Genomic DNA, 23,529 nt, shown 5'->3' with positions numbered 1-23,529 from the left:
CCATTTCTCTGGCCTTAACACTTGGATATTTTTCTTACAGCAGCCTCTGACCCTCTCCTGTGTTTCTCTTTGTTAGATAAGTAAAAGATGAGCGTTACTTTATAAGGACATAGTTTCATACCCTTGTCCTCTGTTAGAGTACAGTCAAGTTGCTTGTATAAACACGAACAGTTTTGCTTACTTTTCAATTTATTCAAATGCCAATGTAAGGTTCTTGAGCGGTGTGTGTGCCCCCCCCGCCCCAGTCTTTTTACCTCTTCGTCCCCTTGCCTCTAGGGAACCGTGTTGTACAACATCTTACGTACATGTAGTAGGAGTGTGTAACTAGTTCCATAAGGAGGCTGTATCGATGCTTTGTATTGCACAAGAAGGTGTGTTTAACCTCTCCCATTACCGAAAACACTATGTTATGGTCTGGAAGAACATCGTAAAATTACCTTCTCTCTCTCCATATATAGGTCTATGGTTTTGGCAAAGGTTTGTTGCTGTGTCAGATTTCATAGGAAAATACTGTTGATCAGAATTTTATTTAAAGAAAATGAAACATCCCTCCAGCTCTGCAATTCGGCATCCAGCAAAACATCCCTCGCTTTCCTGCCCATGGTCTTTTTTTTGAATTGTCAAAGCAAACAGAATTCTTGCCCCGAGTTTCCTTGGAAGCAGCACACTTAAAGAAATTTGGATACTTCAGAAATAGTCCAATATAAAGAAGAAATGCAAGGCTTAAGTGCTTTTCAGCTAAAGATAACTCACTGCACAGATTCAAGCGTGTTATTTCAATGCCTGTACCTTCTGTTTATGTCCATGAAGGATGCCACTCAGTTAGGGAAGTTGCTACAAAGCCCACCAAAGCGTCCCAGGGCTGAGACTCCAGAAGCTGGCCAGTGGATTGCGTTGCGTAGTTGTTCGGTCTCCTTTCCCCTGGTTGGGAGCAGCTTGCGTACAGGGCCTGGGGCTGGACTTGCCGCTCGCCCCGGTGCCTGCCCGGCCCAGCTCCAGCCTGCGTCCCAGCTTTGCCTCCCAGGTGCTCGATTGTTTTACGAGCAGCTACTTTCAGAGACGGCCTCCCTCATCTCTGCTGGCCGAAAGCAAACACTACAGTACAAGTGACATAAGCTTTACAAAGAATTTGTTAGCTGATGGTGCCCCCAGCTCTGGTGGAAATGTTCAGAAGGAAAAATGATTTTATCTGCATTCTGAATCTGTTTTAAATACTGTGCTTTTTATGATTTCCATATGATTCTTGGGCATTTTAACATCAAAAGACCCAGATTATCCTAATTGGTGTAAGAGGTTGGAAAGGTTTTCTTCATGGTGGACTTAAATAGGGTTCTGATTGGCTGCTTTTGCACTGGCTTAGTCCTTTTGTGACATGAAAACCAGTTGCAGTTAAGCAGATTCTCCCTTTTTTTGTTTAATAAACTGAAATAACTATACTGTTAAGTATTAAAATGCAGAAACATCATGCATTTTTAAAGCTTCCAGAAATAGCTTACAATGCATTGCAGAAATTAGTGAAGCCATACTTGTAATGAAAAACATTTGGTAATGGACTCTGGATCAGTTAGTAGGCTGATTTACTGCCTGTCCTGTGTTTTCTCTCCTCTCCATAAACTATCACTTACACATAGGAACAGCGAGGATTTTTGGAAACTTTTTGGAGGAGAGAGGAAAACCCCCTAGATTTAAAAGCGCTGCCAATAGCTCTGTACGGTTTTGCTCCCAGTGATTACTTTCCCTGTTTAGCAGAAAACCACCCTTTTATCTTGAGGGTAGTTTTCCTACAGAGAAAGATCACGCCCGGGTCGCTGCTCCCGCACAATGGGCGTATCTTCACCGCGCAGATGGCTGGGCTCGGGGTTGGTACCTGGCCTGCGCTCAGCCACCACCTGGTGCCGGGAGCGTTCCCGCTGCAAAACCCTGCCAGCCCCTCGCCCCCTCCCTGGGGCTGAGTGCCAGGCTCTGGAGATGTACCCCATGCTGTGGGATGTGCTGCGCTGGCAAAACGTCCCCTGCTTTGGGGCAGACCAAAAGAGCCAGAGAAGAGTCCAGATCTGCTGCATCTCTCCGTAATTTGGCTCCATGGCTTTGCACCTCGAACAACGACTGCATACTCCTCTACGAAGTGGATTAGAAATCTTGCCTCCTCTGATAGCTTGATGTCTGGCATAAATGTCCATTTGAGAGGTCGTAATTTCTATTTACTTCCTGGTGAATTGCATAAACACTTGAGGTAAAAGTATGCTCTGCTGTTTCAGCAGTTGCTAAGAGTCTAAGATGTAGATTTTTCCCCTTACCCCTTTTTTACACTCTGCTGCACTTGCTGAAGGCAGTTTGAGTAAACTGTGTTTAGCCTGCTCGCTGCTAGCAACATCCTCTTGAAAAACTGGGCACCAGAACTTGTTTTGGGGCTGAAAACAGTGCTTTGCTCCCAATATATTTCTTTGTGGTTTTGAATAAAATTGCAAGCAAAAGCATAAAACAAAAAAAAAAAAGAAAATGGGGGAGTCAAGACAGGCATCTATGCGTGCAAGTTAGATTTTCAGCATTTAAATAAGTACTTGTTTTGTTGTGCTTTAGCTTCTAAGCTATCTCTGTAAAACATTTACTTGTTTGGCTTTAATCGTACCCTTCACTAAATGTTTGCTTTGCACATGAAACAAAGCCATCCTTAAGACTGTAATGAAACCATTAGTTAATGTTCATTTAAAAAAAAAGCAAAAGCCAAAATTAAGTTAAACATTCAAACATCAATCAAGAATGAAAATAATAGCAAAGTTTCTAATGTGGGGATCGCAGTGCAAATCTCAAATAGAATCTGCAATGTTCTTTGCAGGTTTTAACTGATTTTGGCTTCTGCGACCACAGGTCTGAGGTCACAGCAGTCTCCTGATGTGTCTAACAAGAGACAGTTTTTATTATCTGCATACTCTTCTTTTTATTTCTGATTTCCATCTTGTGGTGCGTAGTTACTGGACTATTCCTGCAGTTATCTAGGTGTTTACTTGCATGTTTGAAACTTGCTTTTTCCTTCCCCCTCCTTAACAGGAAAGTAAATCATTGAAAGGAAAAGAGTACCAGATAGATAATTTATATAGCAGAAAAATAAAAATTAAAAAATAAAATAAAATAGAATCCTACAGTCCTTTATGCAACAGCCGTCTTCAAGAATGGAAAAAAGAGTGGAGTGGAAAAGCAATTGGAATTTATGTGAAACTCTCAGTGGGCTCATAGACACAGATAAAGATTCAGTGCTAAATGCCTGGAAAGAACATTTCCTAATTTTTGCCCAAAGAATAGTTGTTTGCAGAACTTACAATATTAAAACTATGGGAGAAAGACACTAGAAAGATGAGAAAGGAGAAGATACAGGGATACAGATACTCTGATTTTGGCATGTTTTTTATAGAAAAGGTTTTCACTTAATAGCAAAATACTGTGCACACAGTTCCAAGTCCCTGGGAAAGAAATCTTAAAGTTTTACTGTGAGACAGAAAAGACTGACACAATTTCAGAAGTCTTAGTGAGCTTATAAAGCATGCCTGGGAAAGTCCCTCATGCAAATCATTCATAATCACGTCTGTCCAATTGTAAAAGCCAAACTCCCTGAAAATCAGAGCAACTTTGTTGGACTAGGATGTAGAAATTAAATATTCTGTGCTCCACAGTGAGTATGAAGTCACTGACAAGATCTGACACTTTCTTCACTTTGCAGGAATAAACTCATCATATTTTCCAGCTGTGCATGAATGTGTGTATGTATTTGTTTTTCCTTTGTTCCTTAATATTCCTGTGAAATCAGCCCACATATTAAGGAAAACCTTTATTGCGTTGCCAGCACTGTGTGCCTTGATAGCCGTTTCCTGGGCTAGGTGGAGGTGTGTCCGATACTAAGGCCATTCATATGGGGTATTGTGTGTCTTGGGCTGCTTTTCAGAACTGTTGTATCATCTGTTGAATTCACACTGGAACTCGAAGGAATCATTCAGGATTCTGAATGCGACAGACATCTCATGTCCAAATTCTTCCACTGTTATACAGCTTATGCTGTTAGCCCTGACTCGCCACTGGTAGTCCTTTAGAAGCCTCATTACCTGCGTGAGAAGAGAGAAGAGGCCAGGCATGTGATACTGCAAGCCAAGGTGCCCTTCCCCTACTTGGAGTACGCTGAAAGCCTGTGAAAGCCGGAGGGGAAGGTTTTTTGCCAGCTTCTAGCTGATGTAGTGGAGGGTGCAGGGCAACAAGAAGCCACTTGTGGCTTCCTTAATCTGCATCACCAGGTCCTACTGTGCAGCTCTGCTTTATGGTTTTGGTGAGAAATCCCTCTTAGCTCACAGCTGCTAAAGTGAAGTTACACTGCCTCCAGATCAGTCCTGGTGATGAGCTGGGCTGCCACAAGCTGGCTTGTGTGTTACAGCAGAGGCGGGAGCTTCCCAGAAAATCTAGTTCACAAGTGAAATGTCTGAGATTTCACCCTCTGCTTCTGGAGCTTATTTGCTGTGCAGCCAATTTTGTTTGGTGTCACCAACCTCCATGTACTCACTGCCCTCTCCCTTGGCCTGCTAGAATACTTGAAATCATTTGAAGAACAGAATAGAAGATTTAAGGATGGCTTGAGGGTTTTTTCAGAATTTACCATAAATTTACTGTAGGAAAGCCTCAAGACAGTCTCAGATCTTCTGTTTCTGTTTTCTGTATCACTTGTCTAACCCTGGTATTACCTGGGAGGAGGGACCTATAATTCAAATTATTATTATATCTTTCAAGGGTTTAAACTTTTTTTTCTCTGCATGATACCTAGGAAGGAGTGTAATCTGGACTTTCATCCGTCTCCTTCTCAAATTTCTTCTTTAGCTGATGCGTGATGGTTTCTCTGAGGGAAGATCATCAGGATACTCACAGACATTCAGAGTTTCTGCAGTGCCTGTACATTGTTCTTGTGAGTCTGGCTGGGACAAGAGTTCTTCTGTCAAGGACTTTGCTTGATAGATAGGGGAGGTCTGAAATAAGATGTGTTTTTCCCTGAGTTATCATTTTTTGTGGCTATGGAGTAAAGAAGGTTGCAGAACCTCTACTGGGCACAAAGGCTATTTTTGACTAGACTGAATCCTAAAAGACTAATTGTCCAATTCTGCTGTAAGTTGTCATCTTTTTTTTTTTTTCTCAGTAGCAAAATGGTTTTCTGACCCCTTTGTGCTGTGAAGTGTATCCCCTGTTTGTACTATTACTCCAGAACAATAACTCGACTCCTCGTCTGCGCTTCAAGACTAGAAGCCTGAGTGTGAATGCCTCCATGCTTGTGGTGGGCTGAGCGCGGGAAGCTGGAGCGCTTCAGCGTGCATGAACACTGGGTTCTCCTCCACTGGATTCTGCAGTGTGGGAGGAAGGACACATGTTGACAGGGACTTCTGGGCTGATCCGCAGATCTTCCTGTGTGAACCTTCATGTATCTGAGAGCGTTAGAGAGTGAAAACCAAAAAGAATTTGGTCCTTGCAGTATCCGTAGCTGGCATAGATGTGTTGTAGCTGTGCTTCTGGAGGAAGAAATCTCTCCTGGCAACATCTGACATATAGCGCCCTCATTGCATAGGGAAGGGTCAGAGTAGGCTTAGGTGTCTTAACTGTGGAAAGTGGGCAAAGGTAGCCTGGGGAGGCCTTGGAAATTAGGGAGCCATAAAGACCTTTGCTCCTGTTCTACGAGTTGTTTGTGAATTTACTAGCGGGAACAAAATGAATCTTAAGCCCAGGACTCTTAGCTGATGTAGTCATTCCCACAGTGTGGTGCAATAAATAACCCTTCTTCTACATGGACGTGGCTGGTAATCAGTAGCTTGCTAGGTGCTTCTGGCTTCCTATAACAGCTGCATGCACTTGTGGGAATCTGAACTTTACATATCCATTTTCTGTCAAATCCGGGAAGTGACGCCTGTGATTCTGTACCTCACATTAGCAAATTCAGTTCTTGTCCTTGAGGGGTGGTGAGTCCCCTGTGATACCAGTTGGCTTCAGTGAATCATGTGGTGCTTGGCACCTCCTGCACTCGTGGGTTGGTTGCTGTTTGCAAACAAGGGCAAGCACAAAGTTCTGTGCAAGAGGCCCTCCTAGGGCCCTGGGAAGCCGTCTGCGAGCCTCCGGTCCTATACGACAGTCTGCAGAGTCAAAGTCCAAATCTTCTTGATTTGGAGGAAGCAGTAGGAAATGCAGACGAAGTCTCAGCATGACATTAGCCTTTTATATATAAAGGACAGCTCATAAGTCTCTAGTGCTCTTCAGTACCGCGGTATGGCCTCCAAGAGGGCTGAATGCAGACATGCTGCTCCAGTCATCTCAATGAGATGAGAGCTGTGTTTGCCACCTAGGAAGCAAAGCTCAGCTGCAACCTAGGAGATACAAGGGTCCTTGTTCACTTAGGCCCACGTCTGAATCTACAGCCGCAGGGCCTCTGTATTGTCGCAGCCTATTCCCTAATGTTTGGGCTTCTGTTCCCCTAAATGGGAACTGTTCCCCAAAATACTATTATTATCTCCAGCCCAGTCCCCGGTGCTTTCCTACGTGATGGCTGTTCAGGGGGTCCTCAGATGGCAGCGTACAGGTCATACCCAGCTGCACAGAGCCTGGTGCCTCTTACGCGGGTCTGCAGACTGTGCCACCACAGCAAGGATGAGCGTGTATAAAACAGGTAACACCACAGCTTCCTGGTAAATGGCCAGTATAGTCCTCATGTGGACCACTTTATCAGTTACGGCTTCAAAATCCTTTTTTGTGGAGATCTATAACAGTCAGCTGTAACTTTTATGATGTCCCATCTGGATTAATATGAAGTTATATAGGCAGCTAATGGACTTCAGAATGGTGGACTTAAGAATGACACCTAAAAATGTGAGGAAGTGCAAAATGCCATCAGATGCTTGTGTTGGGCTTATGTATTAAGTTCTTTGGTGAATAGACTTTGATTTAAATACACGCTTAGGTGTAAGCGTGAGTGTGACTTACTTGAACGAAGCTAAATTTCCCTTTTACTTCACTTCCTTAAAAATCTCCCTAAATCTGCTGGGACCTGGTTATCTATCTTGGAACTGGCCACTGTCACCACAGCGTATAAGATTGAGTAGGATATGCCTGTAGTACGTGATTTATGTGTAATTGTTACTATCTGGTTAAAAATTGTTACCTGAGTTAAATTTCCTGATGAAAAGCAGAACAGCTCATAATGTTCACCCTCCATCTGCTGTCATTTATAATTAGACTGTAAAATCCTCAGAGCAAGAACTTGCTGTCCTTCTGTACACCTACAGTGCCGAACACGCTGGGGTCTTGATATTAGTTGAGTTGCCATTAATAATAAATAGAAAGTAAAAGGAGAATGTGTAAATGCATTCAAACGTGTAGTGATGCTTTTAAGCGTAATTGTTATCGCTGCAAATCTCTGTGTGGTTGGCAGCTGGGCTGCACTGGAAGTGCAGAGTCCCTGTAATTGGAATTTGCACATTTTACTGGTCAGTCAGAGCCTGTCTTTGACGGGTAATGTCTAGAGCACCTATAAAGAAAGACGCAGTGACAGGGCTACTCAGAAGTAAAGCCAGACCGTTTGCCTTCAGCTCCCTCTCCAAGAGACTTAAAAATGCCCGACCTCGTTACATTAGGATATGGCTCAAAGTTAAGTAACTTTTCAGTAATTAACGTGTAAACACAGGGCTACAATTCCAGAGTGGGCTCGGTCTTCTTGAGTCCCTGTGAACACTATGGAGAGGAAGCTCTCGGCTGGATGGGGCACAGGGCTGAACAAGCCCACGGAGTTCAAGCATGCCCTGTGCCTGCACCCAGGTCTCCTTCACATCTGCACGGCTGTGGAGAGGTCTTACAGGGCAAGGAGCTGAGAGCAGACTCCCTCAGTTTTCTTCATTATTTTACCTATTAATTTCATTTTGTTGGTCTTCAGTGTTTGCTTGTTCTCTGCTTTGTTTTGATCTGGTTTTCATTATTTATTTGGATTGGTTTGTATTCTGGATCATATTTGTGCTACTAAGGTTTTCTGGTGCCAGTTTTAACAGCAGCAATACCAATTTTGAGAGTGGGATATTTGGGGCTCGGGACTATATGTAACTAAAGCAATTAGGATCTGTGGGAGAGTTATTAGTGTGCTGTAGTGACTACTGATAGTGGAATCTAAACTGAGAATTTTTTAACTTTCCTGAATTTGAACCTCTAGCCTTCAGGTATCTTTTTTTTCCCAGGCAGTTTTTTTCCTTCAGTTCTGGACATTGTATTCTTGCTGTGAGAATTCTTTAATTTCACATTCCCAGAAAAATTGTGTTTTAGTTTGGATCAGCTGCAAGAAGAGGTGGAAAAGTGTGGAGTGAGAGTAAGAATCATTTGGTAGGCGCAGCTGTGAAACAGAAATAAATCAAGGTGGCAGAAAGGTGAGCTAGAGAGGGAAAGAGAATTGAAGAGTTTGTTACTGTAAATCCACCTGGTTAGTAAATCCAACTATCGAATTGCAGCTGCAGTGTCAGAGCATATGAATTACATTCCGTTTTAAAAGGAAAAGTGTATTATTAAAACAGCGTGAATACAACATCTTTCATGCATAGCAGAAATAAACCACTTTTGAGCTCTGACTACAAATGCATTCATTGTAAAAGAAATGTTCTTGTTGATCTAAAATCTCATACACTTATCTGCTATCATATCTATCTGTGGTGCAGTGACATTGAGCCAGGAAATGCTGTTCAAAAAATAGTTCAAATGTGAAAAATAAATGTCCTTGGCTCTAAGTCATAATGTTTCTCTACCAAGAGCCAAGCTTACTTCTATTGTAATGTTCATCAGCATTTTTTTTATACTTTCAAATAAAATTTAAAAAATGTCATTTGAGGAAACCAACTGCTACCCTGAGGAAGAAAGCCAAAATACTTTCTTTTCTCTGGGTCATTTCCTGGCTCATTCCCTTTCTGGGTCATTCTTTTTTGCTTGGGTCACTCCCTCCTTCTTCATATTCATTTAATAATAATAACAAAAAATACTCAAATGAAATGCATTTGCCTAGGATTTCCCAGGATTTTACTGGCAGTAAGAAGAAAAAGGCCTGCTTGGTTTTGAAGGCACTGGATCACAGCCAGACTGAGCTTCCCAGCAAAGAGGATATGGCAAATGGTAAAGCATTGGAAGGTTTAAAGAACCATATAGCGAGCCAACGGTTAAGTAGGAGAAGAATCAAGGGCACTTTTCTTGAAGTGTTAGATTCAGTAGAAACACCGCTGGATAGATCGATAGTCAGATCTCCCAGAGACTTGTGATTTTGACATTTGCTTACTGTGCAAGTCCAGAAATTATTCTAGCTTAAACAGAGGTCTACCCTTTAAGGATTGGAAAGCCTGTAACATTGAATTTAAAAAGAAAAAAGTGTAGCATTCTAATGTTGTTTTGTGGGGGCGAATTAAATTGTGAAATTTGAAGTCTCAGCTATCAACATGAAACCAACCTTAGCCTCTAATTTGAAACATATTGGAGAAGCCAGGCTACAAGTGTCGAGTTTTTCCTACAACAAAAGCAGCCATTGAGTTAAAGGAACTTTCGTGTATAGACAACATTATGAAAAACAGAGGTAATTTTGAAGAGCAAATGTGATTTAACATAATTTAAAAATATAAATAATTGAGTCTATTTGTCTTTTTCTGAGCTTCACAAAACTCTTTTGGTATAGAACTGTGTGCATTCAAGAGCATTAATTGTTCTTCATAAACAGATTTTAATACTGTCTAACCTTCAGATACTAAATAACGCTTGTGTTAAAAGCATTGTATTTATATTAGACAGTGCAACTATTAGCTGGTTTTAGTGAGGTATTCTTGACCACTGTGGGCAGAGACACTTTTCTGTTGTCATTATTGGAATTTTATTGCATACTCTCCTTCCCCTCGGGAATCTGTAGAATTTAAGATATTTTCATATTACTACAAAACTGTCTCCTGAACACCCCAATTATGATGGTAAAACTATACCATAAAACTAAAACACTGAGAAAACCACCTTCTGTCTCCTTCGGAGACCTTGCAGTCTAAATAACGGCATTGTTTTGGGAAGATAATTTCTGCCTGTGTCGGTCAGAGAACTGAGCTGGACGCTGCAGTGCTTGTGCCTTTTCAGGAGCAGCACATACAACGTGTGGGCAGCACAACCACTTCAGGTCTTCTTGAACCCGATCAGAGTCTTATGGAGAAAACATACAGTAAAATTAATTACAGTAGGCAGTTTACATCACCCTGGTGACAGCACTGGTCCTCCAGCTTAGACGTGTCTGTGTATCCTCTGTGAGCACCTTGGCTGGCTGCTGCCTCTCCAGACAGGAGCAGGCGCTGAGGGGGAGAGCTGGGTGCGCTTTGGCCACGGGAGCCTGGCCAGGCATGTGGCCTTCACGAGTGAGTGACAGAGCAGCCTTGGGCTTGCAGCACGCAGATGTGTGAGGGCACAGCGGCAGCTCTGGCTCTGGAAAAAGGAGAAAACGTGACCCAACTGTTGGGGCGATTGCCCATGCAGAGAGAACTAAAATAAGCCTTGCAAGGGTACGCTTCCCTTTCGTGTCCCTCCCACCAAACAGAGGAAGACTGACGGGGGAGGTGGAAGGTCCCAAGCGAAGAGCAGTAGGGGACAACACATGTCCATGCCTTTCCTTTCTGTTTCTCTAATATCCTCTGGGTTTCTCTCATTGCTTTGGACAGGGTCCTTTCTGCAAGGCTTTCTGTTTGTGCTCATTTCCCACCCCCCTCTTCCACGTGTGGCAGGGACGATAGTCCCAGTCATGAGGGAGCAGACAGCAGTGAAAATCCCAGCACAGACCTCCAGGCAGGGTCGGATGAGTCCGACGCTTCCATTCCAAGAAACAGTTCCAGCTGCAATGTGGCAGAAGGGTGACTCAGGTGGGGGAAAATGGAGGGGGTCTGCTAAGGTTAGGTAGGCATGGACCTGCTCCCACACACCCGTCCAGCTCAGGGAGATCCTGGCGTTACAGACTCTGCCCCACCAGCAGGCATGCACAGCTTTATCAGGGCGGCTCGTGGGAGGCACTTGGGCCTACTGACAGAGCTGGAAATAAGAAGCAAGGTCTTGGACAGTCAAGCCGTTCTTCAGGCAGGGTGAGAGGCAGGTGATGATTGCCCGTGAAGCTGTGAACCGTGAGCGGAGGGGAGGAAGGGGTGCTGTGGCAGTAATGACATTATGCTGTGAAATCGGTATTTCTACTAAATTCAAGATTTTAAAAGTCCAGTAGAATTATGAGGATTAGTTCCTAGGCTTGTACTTTTTGTTTGGGTTTCTATATATGGTTTGTTTTCTGCTGCATGGACCACACCATGTCTTCTTTAACTCTGCCGGCGTCCAGTGAATTCACAATCATAATGGTTGCCAGCAAAGTTATTTTTGTGGAAAATTGACACCTCCTGAAGCAGGATTAAACTACAGTGAACAAGGAGTTGAAATAGACTGGAAACGTAAGTCGGAGCTTAAGACAGAAATTGCTTCCTCAACAGGCGATAAATGCAAGAGAAGTGCAGAATAACTACATGACTATTATATTGAGTTTTGAAAATGCTGTAGCTAGTCACTGTAGGTTTTACTTGTATTTAGCAATTAAAGATTGCCACAGTTTGGGATTGTTTCAGTGTCTCAGCAGGAGAGTGTTTTCTACTCCATTGTAGAAGATGTAAGTCCTGCTGCATAAAAGCATCCTTACTTCTCAGTAGAATCTTGTTTGAGATGTCAGAAATAAATTTTCCATTATGGACAAAATACAAGCTATAGATCTGTCATTATCTATATGAGACAGTCATACTGACCAAGTAAAGCTGATGCCAATGCATTCACCACCTGCGGAAGGATAGGCGTTGGAGACAAGTGTGAGATGGAAGGAAGAAGTTGGAGTTTGAAGTGCTGTATTAGTAATGCTCATTTCCTTACATAGGAGGCTTCCTTTGTACTACATAGATAAACAACTCAGACTTAAAATTTAATTTGGCAGGTAATTTGCCCATAACACTACTGCTAGCAGTTGGAAAACAAAATGAGTTAAAATATTTTTATTTGACAGCTACTGCACTTGCAAACAAAATTGTTGCTTTGATTTTTCTCTGTACACAAAAACATAAGGTGGGGTTTCCAGTGTTGGCTTGTGAGGAAGACAAGCCACTAGACATGTTGTGACTAGTCGACATGGACCCCAAGTCCTATCTGATCTCACATGCTGGTTTCTGAAATCTCTTTCTGTTTAGAATCGGTGAGAACAAGGCCAGAAACCTGGGTTTAAATCCCAGCCCTGCTGAGGGCCATGGTGCTGTGATCTCACCCCCCCCTTTTTTTTTTGTCTTGCGATTCTGTGTCCTATCAGCAGAAAACCACAGCCTTTCCCAAAGTGAGCCTCCCAGTATTATCACTCTTCGGTTTCCAGGCTCCTCCAGGGCTGATAGGCAGGGCCTTTTTCCAGCCAAAACAATTGCTAATCGAGATGTGAGGAGCTTCATTAAACTTGGAGTGATTATTCATATGTATAAAATGGCTCTATGTTGGCAGAATTAGAGCCCAGGGCGGTAGCTCAAGTAGTAACACCAAAGCAAAATTAAACTGTTTTCTCCTGGTTTTGACTGGTACCAAATCAGCACATTCAGGTGAACGTGAGGCGTTCACAACCTTCTGCAGCAGCTTTTCTGATAGAACTTATAGATGATGTTTGGCCGAGTTTCTTAATTTGTAACATGAATTTTAGCTAAAATCTAGCTCTTTCAATGAACGTTTGAGAAGGTACGTGCGTGTGTCTGCACTCGCAAAGGAGTGTTTGTATAACATCTGCAAAGCAGAGAACAAGTGGGCTTGAAGGATAAAGGGTGCCAGCACTGAATTCCAGAGGTGGCTTTGGTCAATTGGATGTCACAGTTGTTAGTCCAAAACTTGCCTTTCTCCTGCTTCATAAAAGAAGGGTCCTTTTTCAGCTTGGTATAGGGAAAGGGTTAATCTTGTGGCTATTTCTTGTTTAAACAAATGCACCTGAGTAAATGAATGAACCTTTTACTTTACTGTGCCTTTTTTGTACCTTTTTAACAGAATACTTAAATCATTATATAAAATATTTTTTATATAGACGAAAGTTTTATGTTACATATGAACCAGTCAGATGTTGGACCACCCTTCAAATAGCATTGGTTTTCCCTTTCCTGACTGAACTTACATAAAGTTGTTCAGGCAGGTGGGTTTCTGTCCCTTTTCCCACCTCACTCAGAGCTGTTAGAGTGAACACTCATGTTTTTGCAGCCATTGTGGAAAAAAGCCTTTCATCCTGAAAGCAAGTTAAAAAAAAATAAAAGAGAGAGAAAAATCTAATATTTGAGTAGAAAACCAGTTAGTGATATGCCAGGAATAAAATAAGAAAGCTATGAATGTGAAGGATTGGATCTGGTTTTGCGAATGTCTGCGTGACATGGCAACTCCAATAAAATTGGGGAAGCTTAGGGCATCGGGGGAACAAATGGTTTCAGGGCTACATCTAGACGGAATGACTTGCTGCCAGGTCTGTCATATGTATGAGCAATGAATCATATGTGGTCCCAGCAGGAACCTAGTAACACACCAGAGATCAAGGACATACCTAATTCTAGTATTTGTAGTACTTGGTATGTGGTATTAATAGTTCCAGTTTGGCTTTTGGGGTAAAAAATAACTAATCATGCTCAGGGATGCTGTGGAAGGCAGTTACGACAAACTACAAGGAAGTATATGCACATATCATAGAATCATAGAATCTTCATGGAAAACCATTGACTGTGTTTCCATCACTCACATACTCGCAGGTAGGTGGGACTGAAACAGTGGCAAGACCACCAGTAGATGCACAAGGTGGCTGCGTCCGAAGGCATTCAGCGTGTTTGTGTCTGCATCCAGGTCCGGATGCCAAAGTTACGTGTATGGAGGGATAGGGAGAGATGAACATCACTGGAGCTGAAGGAGGGCCAGCGTCTGTTTTCTTTGGGCTTTTATACTGTAATTCATAATTTGTGGAGTCACAGGGAAGGCACAGAGCCTCTGTGCAGACTGAACCCCTTAAAGCATTCAAGGAATGGGCAGTTGTTAGATGTAAGCAAGAACTGCATCTATTTTTCTGTCTCTTTTTCCAGTCTTGTATGTAAAAAAAGCCCATTGTCCTGATAGCTACATGTACTAGTTTTTATTTTCTGTTTACATGTGTTGGCAGCAGAATGAGTTACTGGGAACTGCCAAACCGCTCCTTAAACTTGCCCCAAGCAAGGCAGTGGCTGCAAACCTTGCCCTGAGGGACTACTCTGTGGCCTCTACTTACAGGTCTTGGGGTTGGGGAATGTTTGTTACAGCCATTTCACCTGCCCGGGGAGCAGAGGTCTCCAAGCGTGGGCGGACCCCCCCTCGGTCACAGAGCATTCTTCTAAAAGCTGAATAATTGGCGAATGGGTGAAATATTAATAATCCCCACTTCACAATATAGCAGCTCTTGCCATAGAAAAGTCACAGCTGGAATACAGCTGGGGTAAGCACGCCACGGTGTTACACTGGTAATAGATGTTGCCGTTGCCGTTCACAAGCCATCCCTGTTGGGTGACGGTAGGTGCATGATGGGCTCCCTGCTGCAGAGCACAGCAGCTGGGTTGTTGCACAGTTGCCTCCTGCAGTTGCAGGAGGAATGGCTTCTCCTTCTGAGAGATGGTAAATATTTTATCCTTTCCTTTGCTTCATGTTGGTAATTAGCAAAAGCAAGTCAGACACGATGCTCGCTATTCTTCATTCCACTGACTGCCAAGTCATATTTAGAATAATCTTTGTTGGTTACCACCACAATGCAGTATTTGAGCTGGGTTAAATCCCAGGAACACCCTTATAATTGAAACCAGCTGGGCGTAAATGAGCGCTAGCACCTAGGATGAATGTGGCTGCTTCAGTATCGCATGAGGAAGGAATTGTTTCTCAAACAGCTGTGACCGTAATGAGATAGGGATTCACAACTGGTATGTTAAGATTCACCTACCCGGTGATAACTTGGTAATCAGCGCAGACTGTGGACCACAAGTAACGTGTAGCCCCTTACAAAGCGCTTTGCACGCTGGATTGCTGGGCACTAGCTGGATGTTGTGGATGGTTTGTAGCTGTAGCTGCTCGCAGAAGGCGTCCTGTTGAGCCAGCACAAAGCCGACGGAGCCCGCGAGTGTGGTGTGGTCACAGTCTGAGTCCAGTTGTTTCCCCACTGAGAAGATGAACCATTTTATTAACTGTATGAAATTAAAACTAATGGAAAAGAAAATTGGGTTGGAATCAATGACTCAGCATCCTTACAACAATAATTACGTATCAACAAAAGCAGCTTTTGGGGAAAAAAAATAAATTAGGCCCTCAGAGTGGTACTAAATACTCTTTTCTGTTGCATAAAGAGTGCAGAGAGACGAAAGCTGTTTGCAAAGCGAAGAATTCCCATATATTAACATCAGCCCACTCTTTGCTGAGTAATCTGTTTCTATAAGCAAAAAAGGAGCAATTCAATGCATTGTTTCTTTTTAGAAATAGTTCATATAATCCTAATTTCACATTTAGGCCTATAGCTGCCTACTCTTTCAGATCTAAGTAATTCTTTGTTCGGTAAATTTCCTCACAGTCTGTGAAAATACACACGTAAATCTTCTCAGATGAGCAGGGTACAGTTATATTTGAAGGAAACTATCACTTTACTGATGTTAAGTTACATGATTTTGGTATTTTACACACTGGCACGGCACTGTCTGTCTTCCTGCTACTTTTATGCCTACGTGGAGTGCAGTAGTTGAAGGGAAGAAAGTTAATGCCTGAATTCATTCACTGCATAACGCGCTTGCTTCAGAAAGAAACACCATGCTGCTTTTTGCAGGTGCTGTGTAGCTGTAGATGAACCGATCATGTTATTCCTCCACAGACCCCAAAGACAAATCTGAAGTAGGTAGGTTGCAGTTAGTAAATAGGTTGAATCCCAAGCGAGAAAATGGTAACTTTAATCCTAGGAGAACAGAACTAATTTGTGTGAATGATAGAAAGTACATGGAAGCATCATTACGTGCAACTATTTGATCACCAAAAAAGCACAGCATCAGAATTTTTCCCTGAAGTGTTCATGCAGTCAGAGAAAAACTCTTTTTATTTCATTTCAATGGCAAAAGTGAATGGCTGAATTAGTCTGGCTGAGTTTTAAAGGAATACTTTATCCTAGAAATGGGCTGCTTCTCTCTCCTGGTGCTCTTTCTTCTTAGAGGGAATAATTGCTGATAAGTAGACCTTGTAACAAAAATACAATATAAAGTCATTTTAAGCTAATGATTTTACCATTGGGTGCTCTGTAAATGATTTAAATTTTTATTCTTCATACTGTGTTATATCCTTTCCTTGTAAAACTAAATTATGTATAAAATGGCTTGAATATATATGTAGTGTTTTCCTGAAAGTAACGCCGTTTGAACACCTCAAAGAATCAGAAAAATCTATACACGCTTACACACCACAACTACAAAATCCAGAGTATGAATTTGTTTTTAAATAAAAAAGTAATGTTTTAAAAGGCTTGAGCATATTATTTGATTTGCATAAACACTGCAAAGATACTTATATTGGCAGAGTAGAAACTTTAGCTTGTTTTTTATTGGAAAAAATCAAGTTTAACAAAAGCACCCCTTTTAATACTTAGCAATGCCATTTGCTGCTTTTAGCTGGGAGAAGGCTCCTATCTGGCATTGTTTCTAAGGGTGCTCTGTTAGGGACAGTCAGAAGCCGTTTTCTGTATGCCCTTGGAGGTGCCATGACTCTCCTGCTGATTTCCTCCTTCACGAGTAAATCGACCCGTCATGGAGACCTGCAGAAGAATTCTGTACTGATAGCAATAACAACACTGTTTTTATTGTTCGGGGGAGTTAAACTGCCCTTCTATTGGGGAAAACATAAAATCCTAGTAAAATTCAAGCTTTCCACCAATTCCATATTTACTTCAATCGGTGCAGAAAGAGCTTGAGAAATCCGAATGTGATATGGGGTGTCAGACAGTTCGACAGATACCTGGAAGGAGAACGGAGTGGCTGGGGGTGAGGCAGCCTCATCTCCCAAAACTCCCACGGAGAGCACCAGCCACCAGCAGGAGAAGGAGCCCTCTTCTCCCCAGCCTCGTGGTTTGCCCTCCCTCCCCAGCCTGCCTGTCTTGAGCTACTTCACAGATGGCTTTTGCCAGAGATGTTCATGTGGCAGACTGTAGCAGCTGTGCGAGGAAACCACACAGTGAAGAAGCATGTAGCTCTACCAGCATCAGCGGTAGGAACCCTGGTTTCCCCTGGATTTCTGCTGTGCAGCCGACCAAGCTGTCTGGTCACTAGGATATCTGTGAAGTCTCTCGGGCATCTGGGTTCTCCCATGCCTTGTCAAGGATGTGCTCCGACTGCAGGTTTCCCTCTGTAGGGGTGTTTTACATTGTGTCATGGCTGCTGAGCCTCATGGCATCATCTAGTTTGTTCCCCTACCTCCAACACGACTATGCATAGCTGCATCATTCCTGAGAAACACTTGTGTCACCTGTTCTTGACAACACCTCTCCCCCCATCAGTTCCCCAGTACCCCAGACGGATTGCTTCTGGTGTGTGACTGTTGGTAGGGTCAGAATGGTCTTCCAAATGCCCAACCTACGTTTTTCTTGCTGCAACTTAAGTTCTTTGCTTCTTGTCCTATCCTTGGTAGAAATGGCCAAGAGCTGCTTCTCTACTTTACTGTTACCTTTTCCTTATTTGAAAGTGGTTATCTTTGCACATCAGTCTTCTCTAAATTTAAACAAACCTAATTCCTTTCCTGGTAGGTCATGTTTTCTAGATCTGATAACTTTCTTCCTCTGGATTCTCTCCAGCAGTTCTTTCCTGAAGCCTTAGTGCTCCAGCTGTGGATTTACACTGTTGAACAAAGCAGAAGGACAATCCCATAGGCCTGTACCTTTTCAAGCCTTGAGAGAAAATTTGCCATCTGCAAATTTAGAATTAGTTGGTTTTTACTCAATCTGCTCATTATCGTCTTGATGTTTATAAAAAGCTTGTTGGATTCCTGATCCCATTGTTTTTATATGACTGAAGCTAAGAAGAAGCTGTTCAGAAACTAAAAATAAAATGTATTTTTAAAAGTGTAATTTACCCCTTCAGCACTCAAAATCTTTACCTCAAGAATTAATATTTTTCTGAAAGAGCTGTTTTAGAAATATTGGGCTGTTGTAAGAATTATTTGGTAGTCTTCTGCAGCCATTCATAGCCAGGAGGACAGTGTGGATAAAAACACTGGTGCTTTCTCACTTGCAAATTCTTGCAGGTGCCGTTGCAGATTATCTCAAAAATATCTGCAATATCTGCAAATATCTTCAAGCAGACACAGTTTAGAAGAATAGGGGGACATAATTTGTTTTTCTCGGACATCTCTCAGAATCAAGGCATGGTTTTAGTGTTTCTCGTGTTCCTGCACCACTACCTGCAGAATACTAATCCTCTTCCAGTGGTTATGTATATATACACACGTGATACCTCAGTGAAGGCACCATTCGGCACCTGTACGCTGACGTTCAAGAAAGTAAGGTAATTGAACAGAGGAAATGGTTTAACTTTTGCAGAATGTTGTAAAATTAGATTCAGCTCTGATGACTCTTGAAAGACAATTTTTCCTTGTTGGTTCATTGTGCAAGTATTGAAGGATATGAAACATATCAGGGCCTTAAATCTGCACTTGCCCTACACTCCTGTGAAGAGCTATTGATCTCAGTTGTTGGTCTGTGAGCAGCAACTTTCTGGGCAAGTCCAGGTTTGCATTGCTCATAAAGTGAAGGCATAAGAGAGTGTTTTATGCAAGCAAAGAAATCATTCCCTTGATAAGATGTTGCAGACTATCATTTGGTTTTAGTTAAATTAATTGGCTTGACCAGCTCTGACAATAGCTATCCTTGTTTCTCTGAGTTTGTAAAATAACTTTTCAAGTTACTCTACCAAGTGAACATAACGAAAATAAGTTGTGTCTTGTACCTCATGAAGCTGCGTTGAATGGATTTGCTATAAAATGTATTTATAAAATCCAGTATTGTCCCTAATAGTTTCTCCATGGCCGAATGTAACATTGTGTCATTGGAGGGGCAAACATACCTCCGCCATGCATAGAAAAAGTGTCTTAATAACTACATGAGAGAACCAAATATACTTAGAATCACTTAACTGGAGAGTGTAGAAAGCAACTGCAAGAAAGATACGTTCAGGTTTGCAACTCAAAAGAGCTTTATGCACAGGGGAAGCTGCCCTGAAATATGTAATAGAGAGAGACGGGTGTTAAAAGGGAAACTCTGAAGAGAGATGTCCTAAAACTGCAGCAGTGTGCTTAAAGAAATCTTAGAAAGCACAAAAAGGTTAGCCAAAATCTGGTTTGGGGGGTTTTTTTTTGGTTGGTTTTCCAAGTAGTGTTGAGGCGTTTTAATTTTGTGAGCAGAAAGTACAAGTATGAAATTGGTTCTCTGAAAGTTATCATGATAAAAAGCAAATACAGAACTCTTCAACCTGATCTGCCATGTGTGCAAGCTCTGCTTTTGGGGAGGGGGCTGGGGTGGGGTTAATTGCCTCCAGGAGATTAACTCTTCCTCCATTGAGCGCTGGTGGTGTAAGATTCGGGGTTTGCTAATATAAAGAAGGCTTGGGTTTTGTTTATTTTTACTTTTAGGTTTTTATAAATTTAAATTGGACTGTAAATCCACATTTTTCACATGAGATAGCTCATTAGAAATATGCAACAAAGCTCATCTATTGACAGCTTGTATTATTTTTGATAATCACATTGAGCTCCAGCATAACAGGTCTGAAATTTTTCATCACAGTTGGGTCCTTAGAATTCAAGCTAAGAAGGAGGTGGTATTGCCTTTTGATATGTAGAGCTGAGCTGGAAGTGATTAACTGAGTAGCTCATTATTTTCCTGAAATAAGAGGGAGCCATTTAGTGGTTGTAATACAAGGTTTTTTGCTTCTTGGTCCTGTAGCTTGATCTGCAGTGTCAGCATTCACCAAAAGGGAAATCACTAAAAGCAACCTTTAGTATGAGAGGGTTTTTTACCAGCAGGTTACTCCCCACCCCTATTGTACAGGTGTTATGGAAGAAACACTTGGTTGTCTTACATTTTAGAGGCTGGAATAGTAGCTACTAATGCCTCAAGATGATATCCAAGTAGGTAAAAAGGAATGGGAAGGGAGATAGCACATTAGTGAAAATTCACCAGTAAACACAATGCAAGATCTAACATGAATATCAAGTAACATTAATTACTTTAGAGCCTCTCTGTTTTCCTTGTGTGCGTTTTAATTATTATTTCAGCATAATGTAATAACAAGGGCTGGTTTATAGGACGATAATAAGACTTGAGGCTATGACTGTGGCAGATTTTGTAAGCAGAGGGTGGTTGTGCTGAGCAAAAGATGCCCATGGCTGTGCTGTGCGTTGCATGCCATCGCGCTTGGGATTGAGGGGGGGAAGGATTTCCTCTCTGAGTCACCTTTGAAGAACTGACCCAGTAAACAGTCCCACTCCATGCTGTCTTCTGGTGAAATGCTAAACTGTGGTCTCAAATCATGTGAGGCCAATAAAATCTCCAGTAGCCATTTTTCCCTGCACTGTGGCAGTAAAACTGAAACCTCCCTAATTATCCCAGTCAACATTCAATTACCTCTCGTTTACCTAAAATTCCCCCTGTATTTGAAGCCTTAAATGGACGTGATTGTTTTTGTCAGTTTTTTCCTAGTATTGCTGTGTTTATGTTTTAGCCAAATCTTGCGTACAAGGTTCAAATCTTGCAAGGGTTGGATCAGCCCTTCAGCCTTCTGAGAATCATGAAAGATGGTGTTTCACTATTTTACAAAGGTTTACATCTTCCTTTTTGTGATGAGACTTTAAACATTTTGTAAATTTTTGGATTTCCCAGACAGCAAATGGTGTATTTGGCCAGACTTCCCACTCACTTATCATTTGTGTGTGGTTGCCTGTGAATCCATCTGCTCCCTCATTATCAGTTATTAAAAGGCGTTCGAGACACTGATTAGCCTTGAGATTACTGGTGGGTAGGCACTAACATTTTCATAAACTGTGCTGAAATGTTCAAACCAATGCAAAGTTAAGAAACGCCTCTTTGTAGAAACAGATGTGGAAGTAAGGAAAATAAAGTTCCTGGGAGTCCATTTTGCATGCACCGATCCCTCCGAGCTCCTGTTAGAGCCTGGAGAAGTGGAAATACCCCATACTTGGACGTCAGACCGGTAACGTTGGTTATCGAGACTGAGCCGTTTCCCCAGTTTCAGCTCTGTTTTTTCGCAAGGCACCGTAGCCTCCCAGGGACCGGACTGTCAGGTTTTGGTTATCTCTGGTGATTGGTTGATTGGTTGCTTCGGGTCAGGGCTGCTGTAAATATTTCTCCTTTCAGGGAGTTCTCCTGCCCCAAGGTGTTTCGTCAGAGCTGTCACAGCCTCCGACACACAGCCTTCCCCTCTTTCTCTGGGGGGTGAGTGCCCGTCTGCCACTTTTCACCTGTTATTTTACGACCCCACTGAGAGGTATATCAGCGTGAGGAGGGAGGTGTGCAGAAGGGGAAGCCCCTCTCTTCTGCGTGTGGAAAGGGCCTGCTTTCATCTCCCCCACCAGGATAAAAATGTTATAGTTTAGGGTTTTTGGAGTGTTTAGGCAACTAACTGGATTTTTAAGTGCTTGTGCAGCTCATGCATGCATGTTTGAACACTCCCATCCACTTAGATCAGTTAGAGTCACCAAACTTCTTCGTTTTTCAAAATAAAACTGCATTATGCCTAGACATGTTGAGCCAAATCTGTTCCTGGTGTTGTTTCACTGACTTCCCGAAGAATTACACCAGAGATGAATTTGGTCTGGTATAGCAGCTTTTTTGCCTGGAGCAAGTCTTTATAGCAGAGTTGTATTTCTCTCAGAAATATAAAAGGAACACTGACAGATCTGCAGCTCTGGTGGTGTGAGCAGGTGCAGCTATATTAAATTATTTCTTATTAAATTGATTCAGCAACTTGAAGCTTGTAATTTTTGTTCTGCTATGGTTCTGTGACAAAGACTTTTTTAAAAAAGCAAAGTATATATATCTTTTCTTGTAATTCCTTTCTCTGGTATTGTAATTTTAAAGATTTCTGTTCGTTATGTAGCTCAGATTCTGATTGTATTATTTATTTGGGTAAAATCTGAAATTACAGCCTTTTCCAGTTAATCACATTGAGCTGTGTCATCGCTAGTGTAATTCCATTTACTCCACTGACATCCGGATGAATGTGAACAATACTTTTTGGCTTTTGTTTTTATGTTTAAGTGGTTTTAGGCTCTGGTGGTCGCTGTGGCATAAATTGGCGTGCTTCCCTTCCAGCCAGTGGAAGTATGCTGATTTACCCCCACCTGAAGGCCTGGCTTCTTATTTTGGTGCCAGGGTGCCAGTCTTCAGCCAGATGAAATGTGTCGTGTGCTGCTGAGTTTTCCCTGGTATTAAGACCCACTTTGCCCGTCTGTGAAAAATAACCTGATGCTCTATGCCTTCATGTACAGAAAATGTGGTAAAGAGTTTCCCATCTGACAACCTTACCGCTCCACCTCTGCTGATTTTGGGTAGAATTGTTACTAATTTTTTACTTTTCCTGGGTGCTTCCCATGCTCGTGTTATTGCCATTAATGTTCAGCTGCTGTTAACTTAGAATCAGAAGAAGAGGAAGTGTTTGCCTGAAGTTCCATGTCTTTAATGCCTTTTTGGGGTTGTTTGTTTGTTTTGTAGGTTTATTTCCTTTAAGACTCCAGGCTTAGGCTTGGAGACCCCAGCCATCACCATTGAGCCCAGCAGCTGGAGCGGCAGCGAGAGTCCTGCCGAAGATATTGAAAGAATGAGTGATTCTGCAGATAAACCTATTGACAATGATGCAGAAGGTGTCTGGAGCCCTGACATTGAACAGAGCTTTCAGGAGGCTCTAGCTATCTATCCACCATGTGGGAGGAGGAAAATCATCTTATCAGATGAAGGCAAAATGTATGGTAAGTGGTACACATTTAGCCTTTGGAAATAATTGTCCCAGTGAGAACTGTAAAGCCCAGCTTGGTTTTACACAAAATTCCTGGCTCTGATTTTGGTACTTACGGAGTAAATCTTGAAGAAATCTGTGAAGCTGAGGGAGCTCAGCTGGGCTGATGCGTTGCCCAGGACTGTCCGAACCAGTCCGTCCCCCGCTGGCACTGGGAAGCAATATTGATGCAGAATTGTGTCTTTAACGAATGCTATGCTGTGGCTGAATGGGAATGTTTAACAGAAGCTTTTAAATGTGCCACTCCTTGAACATAAAAAAAAAAGTAAGCATTTTTCTTTATATTTCAATAAATGGTGCAGAAAGAGAAACGGGAACTACAGTCTGCATGATCATGTGGCAGAACGTGCAATATTAAATTGCAAAGTGATAAAGTCCTTGTTGC

At 42.3% G+C, this 23,529-nt stretch overlaps 1 protein-coding gene across 5 annotated transcripts in view; it reads left to right on the top strand.

Moving 5' to 3' along the window:
* Positions 1-23,529, top strand: part of TEAD1 (TEA domain transcription factor 1) — a 163,161-nt gene that overhangs the window by 32,880 nt on the left and 106,752 nt on the right. For 4 of the 5 annotated variants that reach the window (XM_063332123.1, XM_063332120.1, XM_063332122.1 and 1 more), the window contains exon 3: positions 22,844-23,097. In XM_063332123.1, coding sequence (XP_063188193.1) covers positions 22,950-23,097 — 148 coding nt within the window. In that variant the 5' untranslated portion in view covers positions 22,844-22,949. Of the gene's footprint in view, positions 1-22,843; positions 23,098-23,529 lie in introns of those variants that run through there. The other variant, XM_063332124.1, reaches the window with a different exon arrangement.

The sequence above is a fragment of the Chroicocephalus ridibundus genome, chromosome 4 (assembly GCF_963924245.1).
Source record: "Chroicocephalus ridibundus chromosome 4, bChrRid1.1, whole genome shotgun sequence".
Classification (NCBI taxonomy): domain Eukaryota; kingdom Metazoa; phylum Chordata; class Aves; order Charadriiformes; family Laridae; genus Chroicocephalus; species Chroicocephalus ridibundus.
The sequence above is the reverse complement of the archived record's forward strand: the minus strand, read 5'-3'. Positions and strand labels throughout refer to the sequence as shown.